A 17905-nucleotide genomic window follows, 5' to 3' on the forward strand; every position below is an offset into this window, starting at 1 on the left:
GTTATTAAGACTCAGTTTTCTTATCTGGAAAAATGGAGATAATTACACCTCCCTCACAGAGGTTTGGGGAAGACTGAGGGAAGAAATGGATGTGAATCACCTACCAGTTCAGACAGACGCCCACTAACTGGTGGCTGCATTTTGCCCTCAGGAAGCAGCGTATCTCTTCCTTGCCAAGGTCTCACTGCCCAGTGCCCCTGACTTACCCTGTCCCCATCCCCTGGACACTGTTCCTACAATGACACCCTTTCTTTCTTGGATTTTTACCCCCTCTCTCCTTTGCCCCCACCCCTTCAGCTCAACTCTCCAAGTATCATCCTCTTTCCCTCCCCTTCTGTTGGAAGCAAATTTCCTGCAAGAGGAATCTCATCCTAACACAGCCTCCACTTCCTCACCACCCACAAGCTCTGTACCCTCTGTGGCCTGGGCTCCCGCCCCAGCCAGCTCCCCACCGTGTCCCTCTCTGAGGTTTCTCATTTCCGTGACTGTTTCCTCCTCCCTGACACTCCCTTCTCCCCGGGCTTCCAGGGACCCAGCCCTCATGGAGAGCTTGACCTTTAATGGTCCACACGATCTCTTTTGCTGGCTGGGAAGTCTTTCCTGACCCTTTGGCCTGTCTCTCTTATCCATCCCACAACTTCACCCTCCTCCCCAGGCAGCTGTGGGGGGAGGAGTGCCGACCTGCAGATGCAGCCATGCGCTCCTACTGCGACATGCTCGCTGCTCAGGTCATTACCATTTACATTTGTGCAGGTCAGTGTTTGCTTACCTCATGACAGCTTATCAAGCACTTCCCATGCCAGCCCTGTGAGAGAAAAGGGAGTATCTTCCCCTTTAATAGCCAGAGAAACTGAGTCTCCGCAAGAGAAGTAACTGGAGCCCAGTAAGTGGTAGAACTTCCTCCAAGTTGATGCCTTCGCCTGCTTGTGAGAACCTGCAGCCTAGGTGGCGGGTCTAGGATGGTCTTGCCCCACCCTCTCCCCAGAGCAGAGCCCTCAGATGCCCCTTTCCCAGTCACCTGTCCAGCAGCTCCCAGTCTTCCCCGCCCCAGCGGTCTCGGAACTCCTTGGTGTTCATGCCTCCGATCCTCTCTAGGTCTGACTTGTAGATGCCAAGCAGTCCAAATCCATTCACTTCCCAGTAGCCTACGGACAGACAAGCAGCTCCAGGTGAGGTGAGCCCGAGGCCAGGAGGAAGCAGGAAAGGCCTCCAGGAGGCATCCCTCGAGCCTCTTCTGCAAGACGGACAATGGCATGCCTGCGGCTGAAAACTGTCTTATCTGGGCAATCCCTCTACTATTTTTGGGGCGAAGCCCCCTGAGCTAAGCTGCAGGGTCCAGTGAAAGCAGCAGTCCTACCAGGGAGTGACCGAGCTCTAGTGACAGTCCTAAAACAGGGTCTTAACACAGTAGCTGCTAACAGCGCGCATCGGTTTCCTCGGCCATTTCCCTTTCCAGAGGCAGGGGCCTGTCTTTCCACCTTTGTATCCTCACACGGCAGAGCCCGGCACGGAGTAAATGCGTGATAAATATGTGATGAATGTGTAAAGGGGAAAATGGGGAGGGCCTTGTTCATCATTGCTGTGCTGCTGTGGCTGGCAGCACAGCCCTTGGGGGGAGGGGGGGGGCATATCTCTGGACCAGTGGTCAGCAAACTCATTAGTCAACAGAGCCAAATATCAACAGTACAATGATTGAAATTTCTTTTGAGAGCCAAATTTTTTAGACTTAAACTCCTTCTAATGCCACTTTTTCAAAATAGACTCACCCAGGCCATGGTATTTTGTGGAAGAGCCACACTCAAAGAGCCAAAGAGCTGCATGTGGCTCTTAAGCTGCAGTTTGCCGACCACGGCTCTGGATTATCCAGGTGAGCAGAGCAGCAGGAGGGCAGGTGAGGAGGGTGCTGCTTCTATGTTAGGACTATTTCCAGCTCTAGGATTAAAAACCAAGGCCAGGAGTTCTCTCCTCCCTCCCCAGACCAGGGCAGGGCTCACCCTCAGGCCACTGGGGAGTGGCCCCGCAGTGAAGCCTCATCACCATGGGGGCGAAGGCCATCTTGCCCTCCACGCAGTGCTTCCGGATGATGTCAATGATGCCGGCTGGGAAGTGGATGTGGAGATCACAGAGGAAGATGATGCTGTGCGGGTCCTGGGGACAGATGTGGGAGGGTCAGCAGATGCTCTGACCAGGGCTACAAGGCCAAGCCACCCTCCAGGACGATCCTCTGGCTCTTCCCATTTGCATGATTGACAAACCTCCACTAAACAAACCATTGGGTAGATTTTCACGGTACTGGGCATCAGAGCACAGTCCTCAAATCAGAGAGTCAATTCTGACTTCTCCCCCACACTTTCCGGACTTGAGGACTCTGGAAAAATGCTCCACCCTGCCGAGGCCAGTTTGGCTCAGTGGTAGAGCGTCGGTCTGCAGACTGAAAGGTCCCAGGTTCGATTCTGGTCAGGGGCATGTACATTGGTTGCGGGCACATCCCCGGTGAGGGGTGTGCAGGAGGCAGCTGGTCGATGTTTCTCTCTCATCGATGTTCCTAGCTCTCTATCTCTCTCCCTTCCTCCTCTCTGTAAAATATCAATAAAATATTTTTTTTAAAAATGCTCCACCCTGGCAGCACAACAGAGAGGACCCCGTGCCCTCACTCCTTCCTCCCAGAGAAAGTGACCACCTTACACATCCCAAATGTCTCTCTACCTCTTAACCAACTCTTAATCCCATCTCCCAAGCCCCTCCCAGTCCATTTACCTTCACCAGGTCTATGCCAGCCTGAAGTCCAGCTGAGCGCTCGAAGTTTCCACTTAGTTTCATGTACTGGTAGCTGCAGAGGAAGAGAGAAGAGAGGGGCTGAGCATTAGGACTAGGCCGTGGCAGTCCCTGAAAGAAGTTAGTAGGCTCAGAGGAGGGACAAGGTGCTCCTGGAATGGGATTATGGCAGAGACAGGGCTTGGCAAAGCTGGATGAGAGCTGTGCTCTGCCCCGGGCCCAGCAGTGCTGACTTCAGGAAGAGGGTTCAGGCTGCACTCCAGCCAGGAAACCTCCTCACCTCCGCAGCTTGGACCTTTTCAGGGCCATCTCGACATCCATGTCCTCACTGCTATAGTCCGTGATGATGATGTTGAAGTGTGGGTCGCCGGTGGCCTGGAACAGCTTTTCCATGTCTGTGATGAACTGCTGCACCCAGCGCGCCTGGTTCTTCACTACCCACGTGGGGCAGCAGAGAGAAAGAAGCAGAGGTAACGCAAAGAATAAGGTGACCAGATGTCCCGCTTTTTAACAATTTGTCCTGCGGCGTTTTAAAAAAGTCCCGATTTTTGGAAAGAATCGGGATTTTCTTAAAACGCCGCGGGACGTGGGACAAATTGTTAAAAGTTGGGACTGTCCCGCCAAAAGCGGGACGCCTGGTCACCTTAACAAAGAAGGCATGCCCACTCCTGGGTCCTGCATGACAGAGTCTCATCAGACCTCTGCTCAGGGTGATGCAGCTATGGGAATCCAGGAGCCAGGCCGTAAGACACAGAGGCGAGCTCACTGTGGAGGTGCCTCTCCGCCCTGCACAGCCTCCCCGGCAGGGCCTCTAAGAAGGCCTTCGGCAGGGACTTGCCATCAGTCTCTCATAGTAATCCTGCATGCTCTAATACTTAAAACCTGTAATCTGTCAGTCTTATTTATCATCCTTATTTCCTGCCCTACCCCACTGTTATACTCCTATCTGTTATACAGTCCCCTTTCTCATGACCAGCTAACCCATTCTATTAGGTGCCCTCTCTGTTCTCGCTCCCCAGATCAGCTGTAAACCCCAGTACAACCCCAGCTGATTATCACACCCAACCTTGAAACCGGTACCACAGAAAGAGTGATGGCCTCAAGTCAGTATGTATGCTCAGCTCGAGCTTTCTAGACATATACACTTAGACTAGTAACTTTTCTCTTGTGAGCCTCAGTTCCGCGACTGTAAAGAGGCCATTTTCACAAGCTCCCATGAGATGGAGTCAGTGAGCAGAGACCTGGTGCTCATGATTCTATTAGTGTCCCTGCTCCGCTGACAGTGCCCGGGCTCGGCTGGAGGCTCACCAGGCACGATGAAGTGGACCACTGCTCGGTGATTCCAGGAGAAGCCCTGGGGCCAGCACAGCTTGGGCTCTGGGGCCCGGACATTCAAGACACGTCTCTGGCGGTTGTGTGGGCCCCACACCAGGCCCTGCAGGTTCCGGGCCTCGGCCTCTTCCCCACCAGCTGGATCGATGCCCTGCCAGCCTCGCGCAGACACGTACTCAGAGAGCCGCACCACGCGCTGGCCTTGCTCCAGCAGCTCAAGCTCCAGGAGGTAGCGACCCCCACGCAGCTGGTCTTGCCGCTTCTCCACATTCACAATGTGCCGCAGCTGGTATCTCCTGTGGCAACAAGGGTGGGGCTTGAGTAATTCTTTCCCCCACTGTGGGGCAGCATGCTGTGGTAGAAGCCTGCAAGGCCAACTGTCAAGAAACTCTGGTATTTGTCCTTGCTTTGCCATTGGCTAAGTTGCTTATGCAAGATGCTTTTAACCATTCTGGTATTCCCTGCCTCCACTTTTATCTTTTATTTGTTTTTGGTTGTTTTGTGCCTCCATCTTTAGAAATGCACCTATGGAGTTGTGATCTCTAAACTCTTTAATAGCTCTGAGATGGTATATAAGGTGAATGAGTTTTCTTCAGAAGTTGACTCTAATTAATAAAATACTCTGTTCAAACAACAGTACATAATACATAATTAGGCGAATGGTCACTGGTTGGCTCAACATCATTAGTCACTAGGGAAAGGTAAGTCAAAGCCACAATGTGATACCATTTCACACCCATTAGGACGGTTATTTAAAAAAAGAAAATAACAAGTGTTGGCAAGGATGTAGAGAAATTGGAACCTTCATACACTGCTGATGGGAATGTAAAATGGTGCAGCTGATCTGGAAAAGAGATTGGCAGGTCCCCAAAATATTAAACATAGAGTTACCATATGACCCAGCAATTCTACTCCTAGGTGTATACACAAGAGAACTGAAAACATGATCACACAGAATTTAGTACACGAATGTTCCCAGTAGCCTGGTATTCATAATAGCCAAAAAGTGGAAACAACCTAAATGTCAATTAAGTGATGAATGGATACACATTACGTGGTATATCCATACAAAGGAATATTATACAGCAATATAAAGGACAGAAATAGGCAATACTTTTTACATGGATGAGCCTGGAAAGCATTTTGCTAAGTGTAAGAAGACAGACATAAAAGGCCACATATTATATAACTGCATTTATGTAAAATGTCTAGAATAGGTAAATCTATAGTGATAGAAAGTAGAGACTAGGAGGAGGGAGGAATGGGAATTAACCACTATTAGCAACAGGGTTCCTTTAAAAAGTGATAGAAATGGCCCAGCTGGTGTGGCTCAGTGGTTAAGCAGCAACCCAAGAGGTTACCAGTTCAATTCCCAATCAGGCACATGCTGGGATTGCAGGCTCAACCCCCAGTAGGGGGTATGCAGGAGGCATACGATTTATGTTTCCCTTTCATCAGTGTTTATCTCTCTGTCCCTCTCTCTTCCTCTCTCTTTAAAATCAATAAAAACATTTTTTTAAAGTGATAGAAATGTTCTGGAATCAGAAAATGGTGAGGGTCACACAATATATGAATATATTTAAAAACCTACTGAATCATATACTCCTAAATGGTGTGGGAATTTCATCTTAATTGAAAAAATGTTGATTGATGAAACGAATGAAACAACAAAGCACTCAGCCATATCTTCTGCCCTAGCCCTTCTAGTCCACATCTGGAGTTTGTTCCTATCAGTCTCTCTTAGCCTCTCCTTTGCCTGATCTGTCTTTTTACTGGCTCCTTCCCTGAGAGAGGGGACCACATTTGCCAGGTCTTCCCAGTGCTTTTAGACTGGGAACCAAGGCATTTCAGAACCTTGCTTGAGGGTGGGACGAAGACCTGCCTGATCCAGGTCACCTCCAGGGGCAGGGGCTCCAGGCACTTGTCCTTCCCAGGAGTCTGCCGCAAGGGAACCCACTACAGCCCCCGGCCCCTGCCCCTGGGCCAGCATGCCTCAGCCCGGCCCAGGAGAGCCCTTTACCTTACCCCCGGCTCCTCTGGTTGAGCTTCTTCATGAAGACCCGTGTGATCTCGAGAGCCTCCTGCTCTGGAAGCAGCAGGTTGCCAGACGTGTTACAGCTCAGATCAATCCAGTCAGTCCGCAGGGCTTGTAAGTCAAAGTTCTGTGCACTGAAGGTCTGGTCCCAGTTTACCACTGGGTCAAACATGGGCACGTATTCAAACACCTCACTCACATCTTCTTCCTCTTCCTCTTCCTCACCCTCTTCCTCTCCCTCCACCTGCCCGTCCTGGCCTGCAGCTGCTACCACCTTCTCCTCCTCAGGCCAACCCCTCCTCGGGGCCGGAGGCTCCATCCTGTCACCCCTCCTCTGCTCTGCGATGTATGACTCGACTTGATTAAGCCACTGGGACTGCCCTAGCGTCTTCCTGGGGTTGTCCCCAGTGGGCCTGGGCCTTTTGACTTGAGGTAGGTTCCCCACCAGGTGCCCAGGCAACTTGGCGGACTGAGGTGGGTTTGGGCTGGGCTCAGGTCTGGGTTTTCTCTCCCTCTTCTCTGCTTGCTGGCCGGGGGTGTTACTGGTCTTCACTGGGAAGGGAGTTACAGAGTTCTGCTTGGAAGAGGGGGCAGGCAGCCCCTCCCGGGGCCGGGCCAGGAGTTTCCGCAGGCTTCGGAGGTGGTAGTCCGTGATATCCTGCCCAGGGGTAGAGGTAGGCACTTGTTTTCCCTCTGGCTCAGTGGAAGCAGGTGTCTCCTCTGCTGCCTCTCCATACTGGGACTCTTCCAGAAGGCCTTCCTCAAAACCTGTCATTAATAACAACCATTCCTCACGTCAGGGTTTGCAAGCTTTTCCCAAGACATACAAATACCCGGTGATTATGTGTGATGCTGCGAGAGGTTTCAGACAGGGATGGCATCTGGCTCTGCCACTTACTGTGAGACCTGGGGCAAGTCACTCACCATCAGTAACCCAGTGTCTCCATTTGCATAAAGGGAATAATGACCCATCTTCCACAGGGGTTTTTGTGAAGACAGAGAGATATAAAGTACACAAAGTGCCCAGCAGGTGCCTGGCACATGGAGGATCCCAACAAACAAACTAGGATCCCAGCCAGGCCCCAGTGCCTCAAGAAGAAAGGCCACAGGGAGACACCACTTCTCTGTAGAACTTCTCAAATGACTTGCTGGGGACAGCACACCCTGGGGCAGCCCACGTGATCTCCAGGGCTCGGGACCTTCCGCTGACCCAGCCTGCTGTCACCAAAGTCATGTTCCTATAGAACATGTGCCTGGAGATAGAAAAGCTGGAAGTACTGCTCGGCGCCCCTGGGTGTGGGAGGAGTGGTCATGTGGTTTGGATTTAAAAAAAATTTTTTAAATTGATTTCAGAGGGAAGGGAAAGGGGGAGAAATAGAAACATCAATGATGAAAGAGAATCATTGATCAGCTACCTCCCCCACACCCTCCCTGGGGATCAAGCCCACAAGCCAGGCATGTGCCCTGAATGGGAATTGAACCGTGAACTCCTGGTTCATAGGCCAATGCTCAACCACTGAGCCATATTGGCTGGACTGGTTTGAATTTTAAGCTCCCCAGGTGCAGGGCTAGCACAGTCTGAACTTCTCTTAGAAGCAGACCATGGTCACCCCTCCCAGCCTGACCTGGAAGCCCCAGCTCTCACTCTGTACCTGGCTGCTCCGGCCCCTGCTTCTCAGGCTGGTCAAACTTGATGTACTCCTGGAAGCTGAACCTGTAGGAGGAAGGGAAAAGCGGGCTGCACTGCTGCCCTGCAGGCAGAGCATGAGGCTCTGCTGGAGGCTGGGTGAGCACGTGAGGGGCGGGGTCTGTGGCTATGGGAAGTGCCTAGGAAGGGCCAAGGCTCCCGTGGTCCAGGCAGCTCCCCTGGCTCTTGCAGAGCGCCTTCTTCTTGCCTCGTTCAGTGTTGCTCACCTGTCCTGGTAGAATGTGCTTTCTTGGTAGAAGCATTTGTTATAGGTTTCCATGTGGCTCAGGCGAGTGTAATCATTGGGGTAAACAAAGGACAGATGAACCTGGAGGTAGAGAAAGAAGCAGCAGAAGAAGGAGGGATCCTGGTAAGAAATCAGCCAACCAGAGTTGAGCCTGCCTCCTCCCCTCCCCGCCTTCCTCCTCTCCTAGGAACCTGCCCTGGTGGGGAGAGAAGGGCTGCTCTGAGCTCTGAATGCAAGATCTGTTCATGCAGACCAGGATTCCTCTCCACTCTCTCTCTTTTTAAATCCTCACCTGAGGATATGTTTATTGATTTTAGAGAGAGAGGAGAGAGACCAATGTAAGAGAAAACATCAACTTGTTGTCTTCAGTACATGCCCGACCATGGATCAAACTGCAACCCTTTGATGTATGGGACAACACTCTAACCAATTGAGCCACACTGGCAAGGGCCCACTCCACTCTATGCCTCCTCTCTAGACCTAATATGAATAACCCCTACCAGCTAGTTCTCCAATGCACACATCCCTCATCTCCTGACCCAGCTCATTCCCTCAGCTGCAGATCCTCCCTCCTCCTCCTGTCAGCTTATCCTCTCCTGCAACCTCTACACCTTTACCTGCAACCTCCCACCACCCTGGAACAACCTCTTTTGTTATTTACTTCACTGTTTTTTGCCCCCCTTAAACATAGCTCAAGGCAATCCGTGCCAGCCCACCAACCTCTGAGGCCTGGTCATTCTCTGCTGCCTCCAGCACTGTCTCTGTTCTTCATCCTCTCCAGTTTCCACACTGGAAATTCTCTCTCATTCCCCTCCATAGCTCATTTCTCCAGTGCCTTATCTATGAGTTTAATAGGTACTGCTGGCCGACTGGCTGGTAGGACTGACCCAGGCAGGACAGGGTTGTGTAGCCATTGGAGAAGAGAGTGTAAGGAGCCTCATGCCACCCGACCCCACCTCACATCATCCCTGTGGCAGAACTGGTGTATGGGATTCTCTAAGGCAGAACTCCACTCCCAGGCTTTGCAGGGGAGTCTAGGCCAGAAGCAACTTGGAATGCTACTGCTCCCAGCCCGGGGACCTGGGAGGACATCCTGTCCACTGGTATGCGACGTGGGAAGGAGACCGAAGTCAGCTTCAGCAACTCCCCATCTCAGCCACAGGCAGCAAGCCCTCTCTCACTCCTGCCCCCCACTGTCCCGGCCCCAGACTTACAAACCGGAGGCCCTGGTAGCGCTGCAGGGGGAGCCCATCCACCAGGTAGCTGGGTTTGTAGGGACAATCAGGCAGGACGTGGCGGAGATGAGACTTGGAGATCAGAGGCACTGAGGACAGTAAGGGACAGAGATGAGGATGGGGAGTGGGAGCCTGAAACAGGGGCTGGCGGAGAGCCACAAAGGCTCCTGGCGGAGGGCTGACGTCCTCTGCCTGAGCAGCCCCTTTGTATTCACTGGAGGCAGCTGAGGTCAGAGTCCATGGCCATTGGCTGAGGTTGCCAGGCCAGGGCTGGCACCACTCCTCTGGGGCGGGGCATTCACGCAGCCCCTTGGCGGCAGAGGACTCAGACTCCCTAGTTCAAGGCACAGTAGCGCGTTGGGATCGCTGTACAGGGCTGGCCTCAATAGAGGTCTAGAGGCTTCTGAGTGCAGTGCAATAACAAAATTTCCTTTGAGAAGCAGGGGGATGCAGGACATGACTCTGTCATCTTTTAAAATGTACACCTTCCCAAGAGTTTAAGACTCTGACAGCTTAGTGGGAACACATTTCTCTCACAGGGTAACAGGAGCCGAAATCCAGTGAGAAACGAAGGGGTTTGTGATTGCAGAGGGACACCCAAGGAACTTCTAGTCCCAGGACTAGAAAGAGAACTGGGTTCAAGTTCTCTTTCTAGTCCTGGGCAGTAGTTACACAAATGTTTTGCTCTATAATGATTTGTGTAATGTGAAGTTGTACATGTATGTTTTTGTACTTTCCTGTTTGGGCATGTTTGGGGACACTGGTAGAACTGACAGGTCTCCCGAGTCTCCACCCACACCATGGACCTGGCCACATAGGTACCCAGACTGGGTGACAAGTGTGCAGCTGAGGCCTCACCTCGATAGAGGGTGTCCCGGGGGTCAGGCCGAAGCATGTCAGCGGGGGGCTGCTCATCTGTGGGACGAGAGTCTGGGGAGCCTGCATGGCTGGCTGCTGTCTGTGGGATGTGGCCCACCTCATCCATCCTTAGGAACGTCTCGTCTGGGCCAGGGAGGAAAGCAAAGAGGGCAGCTGTGAGCCCTGGAGCAAACCCAGCCCAGAACCCAGGCCCTGTCTCTTTGAGGGGCCGGGAAGAGGCTCAGCCAAGGCTCCTGTACACCCAGAGGCAGTACAGGATGTGTTCGACCCTCTTCCCTCTAGCCCTGCCCCCCCCGCCCCCCCTCCCCCCGCCCCAATAACATGTGGTTTCAGCTCTTTATCTCCCTTTGACTCCCTCCACTGGCACCATGACTAGCACACACCACAATTTTTGTGTGAATTGGAAAAGAACACATCTTCCTCAAAATGTCTTACTGCTATCTGCTAGGAATTTGTCATTTTATAAGTATGTTTAATTTATTGAACAAACACATATAGAGTACTCTCTAAATAATAAGCCAGGCATATCCTAAGCAACTTACAAATAACCCATTTAGCCCAGCCTGCGTGGCTCAGTGGTTGAGTATCAACCTATGAACCAAGAGGTCACAGTTTGATTCCGGGTCTGGGCACATGCCTGGGTTGTGGGTTTGATCCCCAGTGTGGGGCATGCAGTAGGCAACTGATCAATGATCTCTCTCATCATCAATGTTTCTCTCTCTCTCTCTCTCTCTCTCTCTCTCTCTCTCTCTCTCTCTCTCTCTCCCCCTCTCCCTTCCTCTCCGAAATCAATAAAAATATATTAAAAAAACAAACCAAATAACTCATTTAATCTTCATAAATACCACATGACATGTATGATTATTATTATTACTATTTTACAGAAAAAGAACTATGGCAGAGACTCTTAAGTCATTTGCCTAAGATCACACAACTGATAAGAGGCAGTTTGAACCTAGGCAGTCTAGTCTCGGCCTGCAGGCTACACTGCCGCTCCAACATATCAGCAATGCCTACCATGAGCAGGGTGCCCCCTAGCGTTCCCAGCACCCCTGCTCCTCATCTGAGAGCTGGTTGCCTGTCTCTGTTCTCTGCCCCTTGGGTTCATTTGTCTTCAGCCCCAACTAGAGCTCTCCTACACCCAAGGCTAATTACATCTGGTCCATCTTACTAGTTTCTTACCTAAACTTTGCTAGGGTCTCTTTCTTCTTGATTCACATCGAATCTACGGATTCCAATTCTCTCCTCTTCCTCTTGCAGCAACCCAGCAACACACAACCTGTCCCTCTGATTTGACTTTGTGGCCTCCTGCTATGGTCACTGGCAATCTCCTTCCACTCACCATTCCACAGTGCCACCCCCTCCCGGGAACCCACCCAGACCTTCCCTTTTCTCCATCCTGCCACCTCACTTCTCACACACACACCTCCCCCTCCTAGTCCCCTCCCAACACCTGCCTTTAGGGTTTGAGCCCTGTCTGCTCTTCCTACACCCAGGGCCCTTATGGCCCCACCTGCCAGGTGGCAACTTCCCAGTGAGACTCCGGATGAGAGTCTTGCTAAGAAAAACATAAGCAATGAAGAGTACAATGGAAGAGTTCGTTTACTGAGAATTTTAAAGCAGTGAGAACAGTTTCCTCTGCTCTGAACCATGGTTGCCTCATCTGTGACACAGGAGATTAGCTTCACTCAGGTTTTTCATATGGAGTGAGCCCTGTGGCCTCTGGATCCCCTTGAAATTATACACACAATATTGTTTGTGGGTGCACGAAGGCTCGGAGCTTCCATCGGGTTCTCAAAAGGGTCCCTGACCCCGGAGAGTTAGGACCTCTGAGCTTAGGTTCTGTTCCTATCCCTTCACACCCATGTTCCTTCCAAGCACCTTGAGCTTTAACCTCCACACCCCACCCCCGACTCAGTTCCCCAGATGGGCTGAGCCTCCGTGGGGCACCCCTGGCCTCCATCTCAGGCTAGGGGCAGAGCCTACTCACTTGTGAAGAGGGACAGGGACAAGGAGTCAATGATGGTGAACTTGGCTCCAGGGTCATTCCGTCGCCACTAGAAGAGGAGAGAGGATGGATGTGGGAGGTTGGTGGATGCTAGATTTCAGGAAGGGTCCAAGGGACGAGGGAGGAGGAGGGGCTAAGAGCTGAGCTAGGAGAGGCAGGAGCACTCACTGCGACTTCCACGTGGTCGGTGCCCTCGTCATTCTGCTTGTGTAGCACCTCAAAGTAGTACCTGCGGGAGGCTGCCAGGCTGCCGGAGAGAGCAGAGCAAGGGAAGGCTGTCTCCAGCCCCTGTGGTCACTCCTCTGCCCCACTCTTCCGCTGCGCCCTCGTCATTTACCCTACAAACTCCCTCGTCATTTAACCACCTGGTTAGAGTCCCCACTCCATCACTTCTGAACGGTGTAACCTGTTTTCTCTCCTGGAAGATGGCAATGATAATAGCACTTACTTCACAGGACAACAGGGAGAATAAAAAATATATCATAATTAACCCTTATAGAGTTGTCACTGTGGGCTAGGCACTGTTCTAAGAGCTTTGTATATATTAAGCCTCTTAATCCCTCTCGTAGATGAGAACACTGAGGCACAGAATCTTGGGCCGTTTTTCCAAAGCCCCGAGGTAATGTGGTGGAGTGGGGTTTGGACCGGCAGCCTTGTTTCAGAGCCCACGTCGTTAGCTGTTATGCTGAATTGCATCACAGAGGCTGGCACAGAGCAGTGCTCTTTGCAAGCTCATTATTACCATCAAGCCAATGCATGTTCTTGCTTGTGTGTGTCCCAGCCACCAGGTGGTGCTCTGACGTCGGGCTAAGTCCCCCTTACAGCATGTTCAAGTGACTCCAGCCACTATCAGCGGGAAGGGCCCTTGTTTCCCTCCAGTTTAGCAAGGGGTGGCTGCGACTAGGACCTTCACATTGCACAGGGGGCGCAGCAGGTGCTCGGGCTGCATGGCTGTGGACATCTCTGGGTACAGAGAACATGTGAAAGGCCAGGACTGGGAGAAGGGAGGCCTATTTTTGTTTTCCAGTCCTGAGTGTCACCAAATAGCTGGGAGACCTTCATTAAGTCATAGCCCCGCTCTGGGCCTCAGTTTGTTCGTCTGTAAAATGAGGGTTGATGAGCCAGATGATTTCTAAATCAAAGACTTCATTTACCAAAATGCATGGGTGCCCAGAACACAGCCCTGTGAATAGGGACGGCGGGAGAGTTGGAGGGGGCAGGCTGAAGGATGGCGGGGCTCTATGACTTGGATTTGGCCTCAGCACTTGGGGGAGGCTGGGGTTTCTTTGGCGCTCTTGTGCGTGTCCTGACACTCCACACTCACCTCACTGGCTTGGAAATTTGACTCTGAAATTTCCCAAATTCTCCAGGGGCAGTCCACTCCTTTCCAGCCTACAAGTGTGAAGAGAGAGAGTAAAAGAAGGAGGAAAGGAGGAAATGTGAAGGATGAGAGGTGGTGAGTGAAGAAAAAGAAAGGAATGAGGAGGAAAAAAGTTGAGAGAGAGAGAGAGAGTGAACAGGAAGTGATGAGTGATGATGGGAGAGGAAACAGAAGGGAGTTAAGGGAGGGACCAAGTGGCCCATGTAAGAAGCACCTCCACCCTCCCCAGGGGGCCACAGCACCCCATCCCCTGGGGTGAGTCCTTATCACAGATGTATGTGGCCCAGGCCCAGCCCAAAGATTAATCTTCCTGGGGTCTTTTCCCAGCCTCAGACTGACTCCTTCCTCCTCCCCACACCCCTGTTTATCACGGGGTAAAATGGGAGGGGTGAGAGGATGCTTCTTGTTCCCATCTTCCCCCTGGCAATCACACCAGAGACACTAGTGGTCATGAGAGTCTCCTGATGATGGCCGGGGCCCCTTCAATGCCTGGCACCTGGGCCCAAGGGAGATGGGCTGAGCTGACCCTACCTTGCCCACACTGGCCAGTAGCTGAAGACCTGACACCTGGTCGTCCTGGCTCAGCCAGAATTCCGCGTTGTCGTCTGCAGCAATGGCAAACTGGATTGGCCCTGGGCAGTGGGGGAGAGTCCAGGTGAGAGGAAGAACATTAGTGTCAGGGCTGAAGGCCTGTGTTACGTGTGTTAATTAAATTCTCTTGGGGGCTTGGTGTGGAGTGGGTTTCTCCACCCTGGGAGACACTGTGTAGGTGGGAAGACTAGACAGAGAGGTGAGCTAGTTCCAGACTCTGCAAGTCAAGGAGTTCAAACCAGCCTGCGGGTGGGGGTGGACTGGATGAGACCGCACCTGGACTCAATTTCTCCTCTAAGATATACTAACAGGGCCCCAGGGCAGACTTATTTCGCAGCCACAGGCTCCGGAGCAGGAAGTAGAAGGTGGGACGCTGGGGCTGGCCTCACCATCGGTGAAGGGGTGCAGGTAGCCGAAGATGCGGAGGCCATAGTTGGTCCATTTGGGAGACACGGCCAGCTTCCTCAGAGTTGTGCGGATCTATGCCAAGAAAGGGGAGGGACACTGTTACCCAGGAGAGGGAAGAGGAAGTGGAGACTGGTCCAGTCAGGCCTGGTGGGAAGACCAGGAAGGAGGGATACTCTGCAGAGAGGAAAGAAGGGCTCACAAAATAAAGGAAAGAAAGCAAACCAGAAAAAAAAAGAAAAAAAAGAAAGAAAGATGAAGAAGACAGAAGATTGGGGTTGGGGGAGAATAAGAGACAGAAGTAGGCAGAGGAAGAGGAGATGGTGTGGAGGGAGAAAGGAGAGGGGGCCCGCAGCACTCACATGGGGGTACAGAGGGAAGTGGAGGTTTCTCCTGAGCTGCTGGATGGAGCTGCCACACCAGTCTTCAAACACATGCAGGTTGGCGCGGCCCCGGAACTGTGCGGGCGGAGAAGCAGGTGAGAGTGAGCCCCCCCAAACCCGCCCCTGTGGCCCAGGACTGGAAGAGGCACGGGCCACCGCAGCCCCAGCACAAGTGTTCCTCTCACTGTTGAAGGTCATGGCCCAGTTCAGTCCCATTCCCATCCTTAGCACCCTGGGCTTCTTTCAGGAACTTCATCCTCATGGCCTGGCCCTGAGGCTTGGGTCTGTTTTTCTTGTCATGCATATGTGCAAATGTACATGTGTATTCACACACACACACACACACACACACACACACACACACACACACTCCCAGCTCTTTCCACGCAGGAAGGGGGCTGGTTTGCATTCCCCAGGCGCGGGGGAGGAACAGCCACCACAGGATGGTAGAAATGACAGCGGGAACTGGAAGGAAGTGCCAAGCTGGGGTTTCAGCGGATGACTTGCTCCCTCCTCTCCCCTTCCCCTCATGCCCAGCGAGAGGAGAGCTCCACAGCTGTCTGCGGGTGAAATCTTATCTACCCAGTGGTCTCCACGCTTGGGGCTCCCCTTGTGGGGAAGCAGCCGGGAAAGTGCTGCGGGAGGTTTCTGGGGACTCATCCGCAGACCAGGCCTCCCTCCGCTCTCAGGAGCGCAAAGCCTCTCTCCGCCCAGGCCTCACCTGATAACGAACCAGGTGCCCGGTCTTCCAGGCAGTCCTGGGAAGGCTCCTGGGAAGCCGGGAGCAGAGGACGCGTTCTCTCTCCTCCTCAGGACAGGGCATGAAGGCCTGGAGCAGAGGCCCCTTCAAATGAAAGGACTAAGGCGGCAGCAAGTACTCAGAGTGGGTGGAGGCCTGGAGCTTGGTGGGGAGGTGTGGGGGAGCATGGGGATATTGTCCCAATTTATCCTGACAAAGAGTTTCAGATTACCCCACCTCAGCTCTTTTCTCCTCCCCTCCCCCAGAGCTTAATCTCCAGGTTGTGGGAGGTGGGACCTCAATTACTCTACACAAACAGACCCTGCCCTGCCCTCCCCATGGTGGCCCTGTAGTTATCAAAAGCTAAGCTGCCCTTAGGAAAACAGAGGAAGGGCCCCCCAGACTGGAAGCCCAGATAGAAGGAAGTGACATAAGGTCTCCAGCAAGAGATCTGGAGGGGGAGATGGGAGGGGCGAGAACCTGGGGTGGGGAGAACTCCTCAACAGGAATGTGGCTGGTGGGGTGGGCACAGGCGCGGGCACAGGCGCCGGCTCACTAGCTCACAGCTGGATCCAGAAACGACCCAGGAGAGCCCCTCATTCCCCATCCCCTCGGCCGCTTGGCACTTCCTGGGTGTGCTGGCCTGGTGGGCGCTAGGAATGTGGGATCTTGGGAAGCAGCCATCGCTCCAGAGACTATGAGTGGGGGGCTAGGATGGGTGGTAGAGAGAATGTGGGCTGGGTAGGTGGGTGGGGGGAGGGGCAGGTTCAGGCTTCTTGGAAGGAAAGAATGGGTACATTGTGCTCCTTCTGGAGAAATTCCTTAAGTCCCATTTACAAGACTGGCGTCTTCTGCCAATGGCCTCTTCACTGCCCTTCCTAGGACTTTCAGGGCAGTGTGCTCAGATCCACAACAAGATGCAGAGGCCGGGCATGCCGCTAGAGAAGTCTCTGTTCAGCCGGGAGGCCAGAGGCCACAGTGGGTCTGGGCAGGGAAAGGAGGGAAGGAGAGAAGAGCAGGGCTCGCCGCCTCCCACCGCCCTCTCATGGCCTCGCCTGAGGCGCTGCAGGAAACCACAGGCAGGCGGGAGTGAGTGCAGAAAGAGAACCTCCATCTGCTAGGAGGTCTAGGCCTCACTAGGCATTAAGCTAGCCCTCAAACCGTGCTTCACCCACCCTCAGGCCGTAGGTGGGGAGTCTCTTAGGGACCAGCGGGCACCACCTTCTTCCCCAGGCTCAGCATTGCAACTCCACCAGGATTTGTGTCCCTCCAAGCTTTGCGGACTTTGTATCCGGCAGGGAGGTGGGACTCCAGCTCATCAGCACTGCCATTTGCCCACTTCCCACTGTTGATGGTGGCAGTGGCTGAGACCAGGGAAGGGCCGTGGGTCCTCCCATTGCCGGAGCACATCCACAGCCAGTGAAGGATACGGGACTTCCCAGCTACAAGTAGTGGAGGAAGTATCTCTTGGAAGCGTCTCATTTTAGAGGTGAGAATATTGATCCCCTCGACCAGGAGTTCAACCAGGAGTGTGACCAGGGGATGGGACTGGCCCGCCAACCGCCAACAGCACTCCCCCTGGCCACATGGCCGGATCGCCCCGATCAGGGCAGGCCAGCCAGGCCCCACCCATGCACGAATTCGTGCACTGGGCCTTTAGTATGGTATATAAACCACCACCACCACATACCCCAAAAAGGGGAGCCTGAGAAGGAATCTACATCCCAACCCTCTCCTAAGAGATGCTGCCTCACCAAAGCCCACAAGATATGACCCACAAAAATTTGGACTTGCTTTGATCTGATTTTGTGTTCACCAAATTTCTTCCTTATAACTCTCTTGGTTTTCCAGAGGGAGTATCTTGAATAGCAGACAGTGTTTCAGTCAAAGGACCCATATATTGACTGGTAAATGAATAAACTGGCATTGAGGTTTAATAAGTGGGTTTCCTAATTAGTATTTTTGATTTGGGTTGACAGGACTAAATTTTTGAGGGCAGTTACCCCATGATGGCCAGCCTCCCTGGCCATCTATTCTGATGGCCTCTCTCTGACACACCAAGTAGAATGTCCAAGACTGTTCTGCTTTCAAGAGTGGCTCCTGGCCTCAGATAGTGAGTGGCCAATGTCTGGCACAGGGAGACAGTCAAAGAGACTGTCAGCCTTCTTATAGTCTTCCTTGCTCCCACCAGAGCAGGGCTATGTACTA

The 17905-nt window shown here is 52.8% G+C and overlaps 1 protein-coding gene across 1 annotated transcript in view; it reads right to left on the minus strand.

Annotated features, from left to right (window-relative positions):
• The window catches only part of B4GALNT3 (beta-1,4-N-acetyl-galactosaminyltransferase 3), a gene marked incomplete at its 5' end in the record, with an annotated part of 96946 nt that overhangs the window by 2908 nt on the left and 76133 nt on the right, over positions 1-17905 (minus strand). Inside the window, 16 exons of the mRNA XM_084878240.1 lie at positions 1019-1145; positions 1995-2148; positions 2758-2830; positions 3056-3209; positions 4084-4403; positions 6133-6910; positions 7795-7856; positions 8057-8157; positions 9291-9400; positions 10170-10313; positions 12181-12247; positions 12367-12445; positions 13523-13590; positions 14111-14211; positions 14560-14650; positions 14938-15033. Of these exons, the coding sequence (XP_084734366.1) occupies positions 1019-1145; positions 1995-2148; positions 2758-2830; positions 3056-3209; positions 4084-4403; positions 6133-6910; positions 7795-7856; positions 8057-8157; positions 9291-9400; positions 10170-10313; positions 12181-12247; positions 12367-12445; positions 13523-13590; positions 14111-14211; positions 14560-14650; positions 14938-15033 (2525 nt within the window). The remainder of the gene's footprint in view (positions 1-1018; positions 1146-1994; positions 2149-2757; positions 2831-3055; positions 3210-4083; positions 4404-6132; positions 6911-7794; positions 7857-8056; positions 8158-9290; positions 9401-10169; positions 10314-12180; positions 12248-12366; positions 12446-13522; positions 13591-14110; positions 14212-14559; positions 14651-14937; positions 15034-17905) is intronic.

Source organism: Pipistrellus hanaki, assembly GCF_964339955.1.
Source record: "Pipistrellus hanaki genome assembly, chromosome: 3".
Taxonomy (NCBI): domain Eukaryota; kingdom Metazoa; phylum Chordata; class Mammalia; order Chiroptera; family Vespertilionidae; genus Pipistrellus; species Pipistrellus hanaki.